General features: G+C 38.2%; 2 protein-coding genes across 6 annotated transcripts in view; one reads left to right on the forward strand and one right to left on the reverse strand.

Annotated features, from left to right (window-relative positions):
- Window positions 1–14,139, forward strand: part of CB1H4orf46 (chromosome B1 C4orf46 homolog) — an 87,360-nt gene extending 73,221 nt beyond the window's left edge. For 2 of the 3 annotated variants that reach the window (XM_042935183.1, XM_042935182.1), the window contains one exon: window positions 3,791–4,060. In XM_042935183.1, the coding sequence (XP_042791117.1) occupies window positions 3,791–3,880 (90 nt within the window). In that variant the 3' untranslated portion in view covers window positions 3,881–4,060. Of the gene's footprint in view, window positions 1–3,790; window positions 4,061–13,980 lie in introns of those variants that run through there. The other variant, XR_006201657.1, reaches the window with a different exon arrangement.
- The window catches only part of RXFP1 (relaxin family peptide receptor 1), a 131,871-nt gene that overhangs the window by 60,651 nt on the left and 56,238 nt on the right, over window positions 1–14,982 (reverse strand). For all 3 annotated transcript variants that reach the window (XM_042935178.1, XM_042935175.1, XM_042935177.1), the window contains one exon: window positions 14,047–14,184. In XM_042935178.1, the coding sequence (XP_042791112.1) occupies window positions 14,047–14,184 (138 nt within the window). The remainder of the gene's footprint in view (window positions 1–14,046; window positions 14,185–14,982) is intronic.

A 14,982-nucleotide genomic window follows, 5' to 3' on the forward strand; every position in this document is an offset into this window, starting at 1 on the left:
ACTGGAGCACTTATCAAAAACACAGTTTTCCAGGATCTTCTACTGTAGATTCTGATTTGTTTGGTTAGTGTGGGGTCTAGGAATCCATAGTTTCCACTGGTGTCCCATGTGAGTCTTAGAACAAGTTTTGGGAGAACTGCGTTATGAAATTGACCCTAGTCAGCTGGAACCCTTCTCCCACTGCAGTAGAGCACAGCTAATTTAGTCACACAAAAATCTTGTCCATCAGAAGAGGCATACTTCTTTTCTTTAGCAAAGTTGTTGATTGTTAATAATGAGTAGCTCAAACACTCCAATAAGATTGCAAGTGGTCCTTAATTTACATATGTATATATATTTATATAATTACTTATAATTTACTTAAATTGCTTATATCTTTCTTATTATGCTTACTGTAATCTGCTTCATACTCTACTTATTTGTATATTCATTTTATCTCCTTATGGCAGTATAGTAGGAAATAATCTTATAAACCTATGCATTTTTTATATACTTCAGTGACTACAAAGCTACTTTAAATATATTTAAAATATGGCTCTTACTAGCTCCTCTAAAGTATATGAAGTATATGAAATACTAAAACATCATTTCACTTGCATCAAGTATTTGTTATAATTTAGTTTTTTTAAAGATTTTATTTTTAAGTAATCTCTACACCCAAATGTAGGGCTTGAATTTACAACACTGAGATTAAGAGTCACGCGCTCCACCGACCAAGCCTGCCAGGTACCCGTTATAATTTTAGTTTTATGGAAAAGTGGATTACACAATGATTTGTATTCTGGACAATGTACCTGCCCCTCCCATGCTCTCAGATTCTTCTGGCACTGGGGCAGAGGTATAGGGGTGGGGGTGGTTCAAGGGATGAGGTCTGGATGGGAATGGGAAAGGTCCAAGTTTCTTAAAATGCACTAATTTGTTATGGTGCTATATTGGGCTTTCCTCAAATAGTTTCCCAGGATTCTCCTTGAGGAGAGAGCTCTGTGGTGAAATACATTTGGAAATGCTGCATCCTATATCTCCACTTAGGATTAATAATGCATGCTAATATGATGAAAGAGAACACAGGCATTAAAGAAATATCTTTAGGGGCATCTGGGTGGCTCAGTCGGTTAAGTGTCTGACTTTTGATTTCAGCTCAGGTCATGATCTCATAGTTTATGAGTTCGAGCCCCTGTGGGGCTCTGTCCTGACTGCACCGAGCCTGCTTGGGATTTTCTCTTTCCCTCTATCTCTGCCTCTCCCCTGCTTGCTCTATTTCTTTTTCAAAATAAATAAGATAAACGTTAAAAAATTTTTTTAAAAAGAGGTATTTTTAATTTTGTTTAATTCTTGTTATAAGATGCCATACATTTTGGAAAGTGTTTGTTTTCTCATTTGCACAAGAAAGAGTCTGTCTAGATCACTTGGTTTTCAAAGTGTAGATCCAGGACTAGCAGCATTAGCATCACTTGGGCACTTCAAACAAAAGCAAATTCTTGAGTCTTACTCCAGAGACATTGAATCAGAAACTGTAGATGGGGGGAGGAGGGAGGAGCAATCTAGGTTTTTACAAGCCTGATCTGATGCCTTTGAAAACCACTGCTCTACACTAATTAACCACTTTCCAGGTGTTCTAAACAGGGTAATAATATTGTCTGTGCATTGGGAAGTGAATCATTTCAAAACGTTAACAAGTATGTTCATCTGCCATGTTTGTTAAAAATGCAGATTTCTGGGCTCCAAAACTACCTAGGAGATCAGCATTTCTGGAGGTGGAGCTCAGAACTGCAGCACCTCTCGCCAGCCCTCAGGGAAGGCTGCTGCCTCTAGTTCTCAGAGCAGGATTCCCAAAAGTTCCCATCAATTTTCAACAGCCATTCCTGGGCACCCCTGATGTTTGGGTTTGGAATACTCCAAGGTTAAGGGACTTGTGTCTCTGACAGAGAGGAGGCCAAAACAAAGGATGATGTAATGATGCTGTGTCAAATGGTCTCCTTTATTTTTTTTATTATTAAAATGAAGGCATAAACCTTATGGGTTACAAAGTATGCATGTTTATTGACTAATGAATGAACAGATGATTTATAAAGTTTGGGTTTATGTAAAGTGGAGCATTCCTGATTCTGAGACATTTACTCACCTCAGCACCCATTCTTGGGAGTATCTTTTTCTCAGAAAGGAATGATCCCCAGAGTAAAGGTGCCCTGGGCCATTAGAATAAACCTTTGGATGCGGACTGGCCAGGCAGAACAATTCATCCAACTAACTGTGTGGGATCTCCTTGAATTTGAACGACAATAGTAGTTTGCTGGACAGAAAGTATTAGCTTCTTTGTAGGCTCCTAATACCTTTGGAGGCAGCTCTGAAGAAATTAAAGAGTGTGACATTATCCTGGGCATATTTAAAGAAAATTAAGGCCACCGAAGAAACTACCTTTTGTGGCCTATCAAGTAGGAAGTGTTCTGGGATGAAAGTCTTTGTGAAGTTAACCCAAACATTGTTTAAGCATTGTTTGATAAACAAGCTTGAGGTTAAAATGAGGTTTGTCCAGCAAAGGGAAACAAGAGAGAGAAGCAAACCAAGAAACAGACTCTTAAATGTAGAGAACAAACTGATGGTTACCAGAGGGGAGGTAAGTGGGGGATGGGTTAAATAGGTGATGGGGATTAAGGAACACTTGTGATGAGCACCAGGTACTGTATGCAAGGTAAGTATGTATGTATGTGTTGAATGTAAGTGTTGTATTGTATGTATGTGTTGAATCACTAAATTCTACACCTGAAACTAATATTACACTGTATGATAACTAACTGGAATTTAAATAAAAACTTAAAAAAAAAAATAAAATGAGGTTTGTGTGTAGAGAAAAGTGAAAGTTTCAGTTCCTTAGGTATTTCCAGTGCTCTTTTGAGAATAAGAAATAGAAAACCACATATTTTTGAACAGACAATGCATGGTTGTGTATTAATACATATTTATGACCCATGTCACTTTTCCTCTTGTGTTTTTAACCTTGAAAAAGGCAGACCGCTAACTTTAATGGAATATTCTAAAATGCGAAGAGCTAAGTTCTACATCAAACTGCCTGCCTTTCCCATCATTCTGACCATTGTATAAAAAACTGTATTTAGGAAACGAAGGAATATTTGGTATTCCAGAGTTTTCAATGCAGGCCCACTTAAAAATTTAAAAATTATATTTAAAAATACATATCATCACCATCACACTCATAAATAAATACTGTTTATCTAATTCTTATAGATTAGTAAGTGCAGAAAAATATTTTGGGATATTAACAAAGTTTTTCTTCCCTTGAAGTTTTCTCATTCTCTGTCCTTTTTCCTAGAGCAGGCAGCTAAAGTTTTCCGCTTTTGTTGCTTTGGAGAAAGGATGACACAGAAGCTTGCAGATAACAAAAGGAATCAAATTCTTAGTATTTGATTTTCAAAGGCCTATATTTGAGCACTGAAATTTGGAAAAACATAACAGAAGAACGAGCTTTGCTATTCCCAGTCTGCACAAGACAGTTGGACCAGAGAGGGAGAGTAGAAGGGTCTTCTTGTCCTCCCATTTCCCTAGACAGCAGAATCTGGGGGAAACCAGAAACTCTTTACTTCATTACATCTGCAAAGACATTATTTCCAAATAAGGTCACATTCTGAGGTTTGAGGTGGACATACCTTTTTAGCAGATACTAACCTACTACACTACCCAAAATGTATTAGAAGAGATTTCTATTTCCCCTGTGGATTATAGAAAAACTAACATGGAAACGGAATAACAAAAGTCTTCATCTTTTTTCCTGTAGACATCCTTTTCCTCTGCTAAAGTGAGGAGTGTTCAGAGAAAGAGTCTACAGAGGGACAGCATCAGAACTCAGGTCTTCATGATAGAGTAACTCAACTTGGCTCCAACCGGGGGATGAAGTTGGGTTGGTGTAACTTCGAAGGGGAGCCCTCTCTGTACAACCATCCATTTATAACGCAGAGGAAATGCTAACAAATTCTAATCTGGAAATGCGGAGTTCCTTTTAAATGAAAATCTAGAGGTAGTGAATAAATGCCATAGTATCTGCGAATTTGACACTACTTTAATATTTCATGTTTACTACTGAGTTAACGCTCAGTTTAAAATGGACATAAGTGATTTCTGAATGAGGGTCCTAACATTTTTGTAATCTGATTCCTTTGGTATTTACCCAGATATATTCATCCAGGTATCTCAGAGTTTTAGCTGAAAAAGCAAAAGGTCCCTTTTCTTTTGGTTTGCCATTGTGATACCAAGTACTACTCTAAGGACTCTTTGAGACTCTTTTGGGTCTCTAGTCTGTTTGATTGCATAGATAGTTCTGAGTAGAGATGAAAAGTGGGTTAGGATACACAGCAAACACGTATGGAAATTGTATGGGAATTGTTATCAAATTTTTCAGGGGAAAAAAATATATTTCATATTGAAGTTTATCAGTAAGGATCAAAGTTATTATAAAAATGGTGTAACCAATTTTGATATATGTATGTCTATAAATTCTGTATTGCCCAAATATTTTGGAAAGAAAGGGATTCTTATGAATTCAATGGAAAACTTCAAATCTACTGCTTTTGCTTGCCTTGTGTCACTGAAAAATGTTCAGTGAGTAGATGTGTTATACTTTTTATACTGAGATATTTTATTTTTGTATTCAGTAAACTATTCCATTATAGAGAAATTATTTTTGTAAAGAAAAGTGGGAACTCAATAAGCAAATAGGAGTGCTTGTTTAAAATGCTTGTGATAATACAAAAGTCACATTTTTCTCCCTAAATATATTTAGTTCATATTATAGTTCGATATATGGGGAGTCAGTTTAATTTATTTAATGGTGTTTCATTTTGGGGGTGACTCTGCTAAATTTTATAGCTACTATTTTGATTTGACTTACTTTTCCACTTTAATAATTATTACTGGTGTCAATGGTAACAGCTTGGAGGTATTTTTTAGGGTGTATCTTAAAAATTATAATTAAGGAAAAGTCTCCTCCCTTCCATTACAGAAAGATTTTTTATTTGGCAATACATTATTAACTTATAAATGAGCACTCTAAAAGTGATTTTTACCTGTGGATTTTTCTTTTATTCATATGTTAAGATACTATATTTTATGTGATTGTAAATATATTTAATGCTGCTTATTCAAATATGCATGAAGTTTACATATTCTGAAAAGAACCAACTTTCTGACCTAATTTAATTAGCATTAAACAGAATGTAAACATGAATGTCTTAAAAAATGAACAGCCAGGGGAGCGCAAATTATGTAGATACTCTAAAATTAAAAAAAAAAAAAAAAAGAAAGAAAACAATTCACAGCCAGTGAAGGAAATTCAGTAATAAGAAGCAAGAGGAAATAACTGCATTTCATAATTTTTGTCACCTGGACCCTAAAGGTGATGATAAAATTCTGTTTTCCTTCCTGGGATGTTCCAACCTGTACATGCATGGACGCAGCAACATGTCAACTTACCATTGCTGAGGTTTTGACCAGAGTTCAGCTTAAATTCTTCTTTTTTTAATTTCTAGATGACTGCAACCAATACAGTGCCAATGTTTCTTATAAAAGCTAACAAATTGGTAATAATGATAATGGAGTTAGCAAGTTAGTAAGTCTGCATACCATATTGAGAGTTTGACTCTAGTTTATTTCTACTCTTGCTACTATCTCACCTGCATTCCTTGTTTTCCACTCACTTGGGTCTAGGTCAGTGGTTCTCGAAATGTAGTGTGTGGGGTGACTTGAAGAGCTTTCAGAAACATTGCTGAGCCACCGGCAGAGTTTCTGATTCAGTGGGGTTGGGATGGGGACTGAGAACCTGCACTCCTAGTAGCTTCGTGGCTAATGCTGATGGCTTTGGTCCAGAACTACAGTGGAAGATCTGCTGGCCTGGATAAATTTCAGGAGAGTACTTTTTTTCTGACATAAGAAGTCCAGGAATAGTTTAAGATAGTATTTGTTACATAGACATGTTTTCATAAGAATAGATTATGATTTTGCCCATATTTCCAAAACTGGACTTGGGTTTTTTATTTTTTTGATGTTGACAATGGTGAGTAAAGGAGCTTTCAAATAGCATTAAGCAGGGGCACCTGGGTGGCTCAGTCAGTTGAATGTCTGACTTCGTCTCAGGTCATGATCTCACAGCTTGTGGGTTTGAGCCCCGCGTTGGGCTCTGTGCTGACAGCTCAGAGCCTGGAGCCTGCTTTGGATTCTGTGACTCTGTCTCTCTCTCTCTGCCCCTCCCCCTCTGGCTCTCTCTCTCAAGAATAAATGAACATTAAAAAAATTTTTAAATAGCATTAAACAGAATATTTTTTTGCCTAATAAACAGAATCTTTTTTGTCTAATAAATATTTTAATATTAATTGCTATTCAAGTCACCTGCATTTTTAATAATTAGTATTTTTGATTAAACAAAATGCTGTTTACTTTCATATGCCATGTACACCTATAGCTGGAACTTGACTTATTTCATCTGTGACCTATTTTATTTTTATGAATGCTGGTGGTGCACACCACTCCCTGCTCACATCAGGGGTCCCTAAGATAACCATTTTGCAAAACCTTTGGAACAGATTGCTTATACTACTTTGACTCAACTTGCTTCACCCTTCCCTACATGCATACAAACCAGGATTTCCCTGGTTTGAAGTCCAATCAAATATAAACTATTCCTGGGATAGAATGAAAAAGATGTGAACTCCAGAGTAACTACTGAGTATAGTGGTCAATAATCTGATCCACACAGATTTATTGAGTACCTGTTTTATGTGTGTGTGTATGCATTTCTACACAGGCAGTTAATTTAATTCTCACAACAAATTTATTATTCCAATTTCACAAATAAGGAAAGTGAGACTGAGCCAAAAGAAATGACTTGTCTAAGTATCAACAGATAGAAAAAGACACTTCCAGGATTTGAGCCTGAACTTTCTGATGTCAGGTTGAGAAGTCTTCTAACCATTCTGTTTCTATTTAAAAAGAAATCAAAGAGGGTAAGGAAAAGTCATTATTGTTGACTGTAAAATACAAGCCACTATTCTGAGATACACAGTCCAAGGGTAGAGAAGGGGGGTGGGGGCAGGAATCTGTTTAGTGCTACATAGAAATTAAAAGCAACTGCTTGTGTTTTTTCTTTGGAGGTAATGATATTAAAATATTAACAACACAGTTTGTAAACTTAATGGGATGAACAGAATAATAACTAAAGTCTAATTTACGAATACTGTGATGGACTTGGTTTGAAAGAGAAAAGAAGAGAGGAAAAGACAAGCACGAAGTAGAAAGGGAATTGAGAGACAGTGAAAAAAGGGATGAGGACAGTTAGGGAGGCAGAATGGAAGTGGGGAGACACATGGAAATGAGACAGAAAAAGAGAGAATGGCCCTCAGATACACAGAGAGCGGGGGGTGGGGGGGTGGGAATTGGGAGGGAGATAAAGGCAAAGAGGTGGAAGAAAGAAGAAACCATGATGGATCTCTAACCTTATTTTTGTTCTGATGGTATTGTTTTCACAAGAGTTAAGCCCCTGCTTGTCATCAGAATTCAAATTCTAAGAGTAAAGATGTAGGCCTTAATATTTTCTCTAATGTATATTTTCTTTGTTAAAATTCAACAGGATAGTTAAGCAGGATAATTAACATAATTAAGGTCCAAATATACAAATAAAATATAGTTTATTTGGTCCTGCCCAAATAAACTATAGTTACATTTTCAGGAAATGGGGGAAAGCTTACCCACCCCCTGACTATCTCATAATCAACAGGACACACACACACACACACACACACACACACACACACACACACACACCTATTTATATAAACATAAAACTACAAAAACAAAAATATGGAAAAATAGTGTTCCTTCAAATATGAGCTGCTGTTTCAATAAGTAAATAGACAAACCATGGTTGTTCCTAGAAATATTTAAATTGCTTAACAGACAGGACTTCCTAAAGTCACACAGGTGGGGACTCTGAGTCACCGAGAGTTAATATCAATGTTTGTGGGAAAAGCAATCTCTGAGTCACCGAGAGTTAATATCAACGTTTGTGGGAAAAGCAATGATAATACCAACTGGGGTAGAATTTGCAAAAGTGGTTGCAGTGGCTGCCCTCCCTCTGCCCAACCCCCTTGCAGTGTGACTTTGCAGCTCCTCTCAGCAAGAGAAGTCAATTTCATCCCTTGAAACTGGACTGGTCTTGTGACTCCCTTCAACAAGGATGTGGGGCAAGTGTGTCATTTTTTGAGCATAGGCTTCAAGAGTCCTTTTACACGTCCAGTTACCCCTGGGTGCCATGTCTCTACCACTAGCAGAAAGCGTAGCCTACTGGAGGGACAGAGCTGAGTCACTCTGGCTATCTCAGCCAAGGTCCCAGGCATGACGACAAAGCTGATCCACAGATAATGGAGGGTACATGAAAAAGTCCCAACTAGGTTGAGAACTGTGGAGCTGATCTCAGCTGAGCCCAGCCCGAGTTGTTGACCCACAGAATTGCAAGCTAAAGAAATGATTACTTCTTATGTCATTAAGTTTGTAAGGTAGCTACAACTGGCTGATACACAAGTTAACATTTTACTGAATGCCAATTTTGTGTCAGGTGCTGGGCTAAGCATCCTAGATACAGTGTCTCACTGAATCTTTTTAAGACATGTGGACACAGATATTTTTATTATTCCCACGTCACAGAAAAGACAACAGCCATCGTTGCCCTCTTCAGAGCCAGATTTTAAATCCAGGTCACCCAAGCCTGATCTCTGCATTCCAATGCATATAGCCTCCATCTGAATTTGCTGGTTGGTGAATCCTGAAAAACTTGAGTAATTAAGGATTACTACTTTGAAGATTGTTACTTTTGTTATTTGGTTTCTTTAAATGCAGCACTAGAGCAAGAGCTCCCAAGCTTTTTTTCACTGAGAAACTACTTTTGGTGGCAAATTCCCTGTCCTACCAAGTTTTTTCCTGCTTTCTGTCAACATATCAGTTGGTAGGAAACTCTCAAGCCACTCTCTCTATATGAACTGCTAGCAGCTTAAGGGGGAAGTGGCTGGTGGTGGGCAGAACACTTTTATCTTGGTTTTTAAAAAGTTTATATGGTAATCAGGTGTTTTAAGAAGATAGAACATATATATACACATATGTATGCGTATATATACATATATGTATACATATATACCCACACACACACACGTATTCATATGTATACATATATATAAATATATAAAAGATTTTGGCTCAGGTCATGATGTCATGGCTTGTGGGTTTGAGCCCTGTGTCTGGCTCTGTGCTGACAGCTCAGAGCCTGGAGCCTGTTTCAAATTCTGTGTCTCCCCCTCTCTCTGTTCCTCCCCCACTCATGCTCTGTCTCAAAAATAGATAAACATTAAAAAATTATAAAAAAAGAAGACAACACATATGTATAGCCATCCAAATCAAAGATAATCATAGCTTAATCTCACCAGTTTAGATAGTGTGTTTACTCTTGAGTTAACGGCTACCACCTAGAGAAGTGTTAATTCCTTCAGCATAGGGTCTTAAAAAAAGTCTGTAATACTCTAGGGAGTGAAAACAGCAAGTCTCTTCAGTGTATTACTTATTTATGCAGCATTTCTGATTGTTATGTATGTCTTTATCCTCCAAAAATAGTACCTTATTTCCCCATGAGTAATAAATCTCATTATTTTACATTATTAACCAAAGCTCATTTTCCCAGTGGGTCAGACCCAGCCAGTTGAAGTTCTTTTATAAATGTGTGTTGTTACGGCTTCAGAAATTTGAACAGGATATTTGGAGGTATGGTAGTGGAGGAGTAGTGAGACCATAGGCTTGCCTTGTCCCTTTTTAGAGTAGAGGTGAAAAAAACCGCCACATCTTGGAAGGTAGGAGCTGCAGAGAGTTGATTTGGGGGAGAGAAGAGCTGCAGGTACTCCAATGGGGAGGGAGCCCTGATCACAGGGAGAGGAGCGAGAGAAGGAGAGAGAGAGTGACAGTGTGTGCAGGGAATTACACAAGAAAAAGTCTCCCTTAAAGCCATTGACTGTGACAGGGAGAGGCGCGGAATACCACAAGATTTTATAAATAGTGGAGGGCAGAGTTTGAAGTTTCAGAAGTCTGCACCATCGCCAGGGACACGCCTAGTAGGCTTAGTGGTGCTCCAGTGGGGGAGGAGGGTGGAGACCTGGGAGTGGGCAGTGTGGGCTGAAGATCTCCTGGGTCACATGGGGAGAAGCAGTTCTCCTGCCTGCAGTACACTTGGGAGAGATGGCCCGGCCTCTCCAATGAGGGCTTCCTGAAGAGTGGTGGCTGCAAACTCCCTGCTCCAGGGACAAGAGAGCGGGGTGACGCCATTTTCAGCCTGCCCAATAGCACTGACCCACTTCAGTGCGCAAAATAGCACCACCAACCAGAGGCTGGAGCCCCTTTTACCAAGCCTTGCTACTCTGTGCCCTGCAGGTGCATTTGCACTAGGCAAGTCGGCCTAGGGTAAGTACAGCAGGTCCCACCCCCAGAAGATCAGCACAAACCCCTTGCGTGCACCAAGTCTACTGATCATAGGCTGCTACAAAGCCTCACCTCTAGGGTAAATAGGATCTAGCTTCTTTTGTTCAGCCCCCCTTGGGATACCAGAAAAAGCAATTTTAATCTTTATTATAATTTTTAAATTATTATTATTATTATTATTAGTTTGGATCTAGCTTCTTTTAACAAGAAGAACAAAACACACCTAGGATCTAGCTTGCTTTCTTTCTTTCTTTCTTTCTTTCTTTCTTTCTTTCTTTCTTTCCTTCTTCCACCTTGACAATATGACAAGATGGAGGAATTTACCCCAAAAGAAAGAAAAGAAAGAAGCCAGGGCCAGGGATTTAATCAATACAGATATAAGTAAGATGTCTGAACTAAAATTTAAAACAATAATTATAAAGATGATGGCTGGGCTTGAGAAAAGCATAGGAGACACTAGAGAATCCCTTACCATAGAGATAATGGAACTAAAAACTAGTCAGGCTAAAATTAAAAATAATATAACTGATATGCAAATCTGAATGCATGTTATGACGACAAGGATGGATGAAACAGAGGGGGGAAAATCAGTGATATAGAAGATAAAATTACGGAAAGTAACAAAGCTGAAAAGAAGAGGGAAAGAAAAATATTGGATCACAAATGTAGACTTAGGGAACTCAGCAACTCCTTATAGCATAATAACATTTGTATCCTAGGGGTCCCAGAAGAAGAGAGGTAAAAATGGGCAGAAGGTATTTGAGCAAATGATAGCTGGAAACTTCCCTAATCTGGGGAAGGAAACATATTGAATTCCAAAAATCACAGAAAAACTCCCATTATTCAACAAAAACTGACCATCACCAAAATATAAATGAACTATTGAGACTTCATCAAGATAAAAAACCTTTAGGGTGCCTGGGTGGTTAAGTCAGTTAAGCATCTGACCTTACTTAGGTCATGATTTCACAGTTCATGAGTTCAAACCCCACATTGGGCCCTGCTCTGACAGCTCAGAGCCTGGAGCCTGCTTGGGATTCTCTGTCCCCTCTGTCTTTGCCCTTTCTCCACTTGCAATCTCTCTCTCTCTCACAAAATAGATAAATGTTAAAAAAGCAAAAGAAAGCTTGAAATAAAGATAAAAAGGTTTTGCACAGCAAAGGGAACAATCAACATTCCCTACAGAATGGGAGAAGATATTTGCTAATGACATAAAGGGTTAATATCAAAAAATATGTAAAGAACTTATGAAAGTCAACACCCAAAAAATAAATAATCCAGTTAAGAAATGGGTAGACTACATGAATAGACATTTTTCCAAAGAAGACATCCAGGTGGCTAACAGACACATGAAAAGATGCTCAGTATTACTCATCATCAGGGAAATACAAATCAAAACTACAAAGAGAGATCACCTCACACCCGTCAGAATGGCTAAAATTAACAACACAGGAAACAACAGATGTTGGCAAGGATGTAGAGAAAGGGGAACCCTCTAGCACTGCTGATGGGAATGTACATTGGTGCAGCCATTCTGATAAACAGTATGGAGGTTACTCAAAAAGTTAAAAATAGAACTACCCTATAACCCAGCAATTGCACTACGGGGTATTTTACCCAAAGATACAAAATACAGATTTTGAAGGGGGACATGCACACCTTGGCAGCATTCTCAGCAATAGCCAAATTATGGAGAGAGCCCAATGTCCATCAACTGATGATGACAAAGACAATGTGACATATATATGCAATGGAATATTACTCACCTATCTAAAAGAATGAAATCTTGCCAATTGCAATGATGTGGATGGAACTAGGGAGTATTATGCTAAGCACAGTAACTTGGAGAAAAACTTGGAGAAATAACTCAGAGAAAAACAAATACCATATGATTTCACTCATATGTGGAATTTAAGAAACAAAAGAGATGAACAAAGGGGAAAGGAAGGTAAAATAAAAAGATAAAAACAGAGTGTGAGGCAAAAATATAGGAGACTCAATTATAGAGAACATGGTAGGTTGCTGGAGGGGAGGGGCTGGATGGGCTAATGGGTAACAGGTATTAAGGAGGGCACTCATTTTGTTGAGCAATGGGTGTTACATGTAAGTGATGAATCACTAAAGTCTACTCCTGAACCAAAACTACACTAAATATTAATGAGCTAGAATTTAAATAAATATTTGGATTAAAAAAAGGAATGAAATCTTGCCATTTGCAACAACATGGATGGAGCTAGAGACTATCATGCTAAGTGAAATAAGTCAGTCACAGAAAGACAAATAGCATATGATTTCACTCATATGTGGAATTTAGGAAATAAAACAAATGAACATATGGGAAGGGAGGAAAAAGAGAGAGCGAAACAAACTATAAGAGACTCTATGATAGAGAATAAACTGAGGGTTGATGGAGGGAAGGTGGATGGGGAGATGGGCTAAATTGGCAACAGGTATTAAGGAGGGCACTTGTATTGAGCAGTGGGTGTTCTATGTAAGTGATGAATCACTAAATTCTATTTTTGAAACAATATTACACTGTATTTTAACTAACTAGAATTTTAAAAATTTGAAAACAATGAATATACAAACAAAATTTGAGCAAAATTCTAACCAAAAGCCAAGTTTTCCTGGTATTCTCTTTGGTCAGAAGCTCTACTTGTTGACTTTATTAGGTTATAAATTTGATTGTTGGTAAATAATAGGTTAGCTGGACTTATTGTTTGTTCTTTATTAGGCGGTCTCATTTGTCCATCAGAATTGTAGTTAGCAACAGATAATAAGAAAGAGCAATAGCTGTTCACACTTAGCTAGTACCTGCTGTATGCTTGCATTTCTCTAATCCCTTACATTTAATCTTCCCAAGTTATTTTAGCATAGGGACAATTTCCAAACCCTTTTCTAATATCAGGAAAGAGAGTCAAAAGAGAGGTTTAGAAACATTCTCAAGACTACATAATTGGTCATTGTTGTACCCAGATTCAAACCAGACAGTCTTGTCTCCAGCGCCCAAATTCCCAATTCCTACACCATTTTGCTTGTAAGATGTTAACTGGATGGGTTCGTGGGATACAAAACTTACTATGTGCACAATCACCACTTTCCTCAAATACTGGTGGTGATAATATAAAGAATGGATGTTTGAGGGGCGCCTGGGTGGCTCAGTCGGTTAAGCGTCCGACTTCAGCTCAGGTCACGATCTCACGGTCCATGAGTTCGAGCCCCGCGTCAGGCTCTGGGCTGATGGCTCAGAGCCTGGAGCCTGCTTCCGATTCTGTGTCTCCCTCTCTCTCTGCCCCTCCCCAGTTCATGCTCTGTCTCTCTCTGTCCCAAAAATAAATAAACGTTAAAAAAAAATTAAAAAAAAAAAAAGAATGGATGTTTGAAGCTAATAAAAAACAATGTATGATTTCCCTAAGTGACATATATTTTTTCAATTTAGTTTCTCTTTTCTCTTGTTATGAGCAGTCTCAGAGACTTTACCTGCAGTGATTTTGCCCTGATTCCTGCTGTGACTACAAGTGCTTCACTCACCACAGTTGTCCTCATCCGCTTGGTTGCCACAGTCGTCCACACCATTGCAATGAAGAAGCTGCGGCAAGCACTTGGTGATATTCCCACAGGGGAAATAGCCGAGGGAGCACTTGACATCCTGCCCACTCCCGTGAAGGACTGTGATGAAGAAGGAGGAGAGAAGGTTAATACAAAGGCTTGGCAAAAAATGGTTTCTCCCCAGTATCCTAAAACCTGTAATCTCATTCTGGCTTGTACCGCCCACTGTGTGGCCGCCTCACCTTGCTTACTAGCCTCATGCCAACTGTTTTCCAAGAACCTTCACGCCAATGGGATGTTCTCTTCTGTGTCCCCAGAAGATGCCAGGATTCTCCTTTCTTTGCCTTTTCTCATGCTGTTTCCCACGTGGAATGTCCTCCACCCCCATCCTTTTTCTATGCAATGTCTGCCCATACTTTATAGTTTATCTCAATTCCCTTCTCCCTTTCAAAAATATTTTAACCAATCATTTTAAAAATCGGGAATTTATTGAATTCTTACTCAGAATCAAGACTCTTCTAGTATTAAAGGAAGAAGACATAGAGAACATCAGGAAAGTACATGCACATGCTCACTCACAGACTGGATAGTGCCTGTGTGTGAGGCTCTGTGCAAGATTTTGTGTAAACCACACTGAATGAAACAAAGTTCCTGGCCAAACTTTCAGATGGGCTTCTTTCACTTAGTAATACACATTTAAGGGTCCTCTATGTCTTTTTATGGCTTAATAACTAATTTATTTTAGCACTGAATAATATTCCATTGTTTGAATGTACCATAGTTTATTTATCTTTACTTACTGAAGGACATTTCAGTTTCACCCAAGTTTTGGCAATTATGAATAAAGCTGCTATAAGCATCCATCCACATGCAGGTGTTTGTGTGGATATAGGTTAACTATGCCATTTTAAAACCTTA

This window comes from Panthera leo, chromosome B1 (genome assembly GCF_018350215.1).
Source record: "Panthera leo isolate Ple1 chromosome B1, P.leo_Ple1_pat1.1, whole genome shotgun sequence".
Taxonomy (NCBI): domain Eukaryota; kingdom Metazoa; phylum Chordata; class Mammalia; order Carnivora; family Felidae; genus Panthera; species Panthera leo.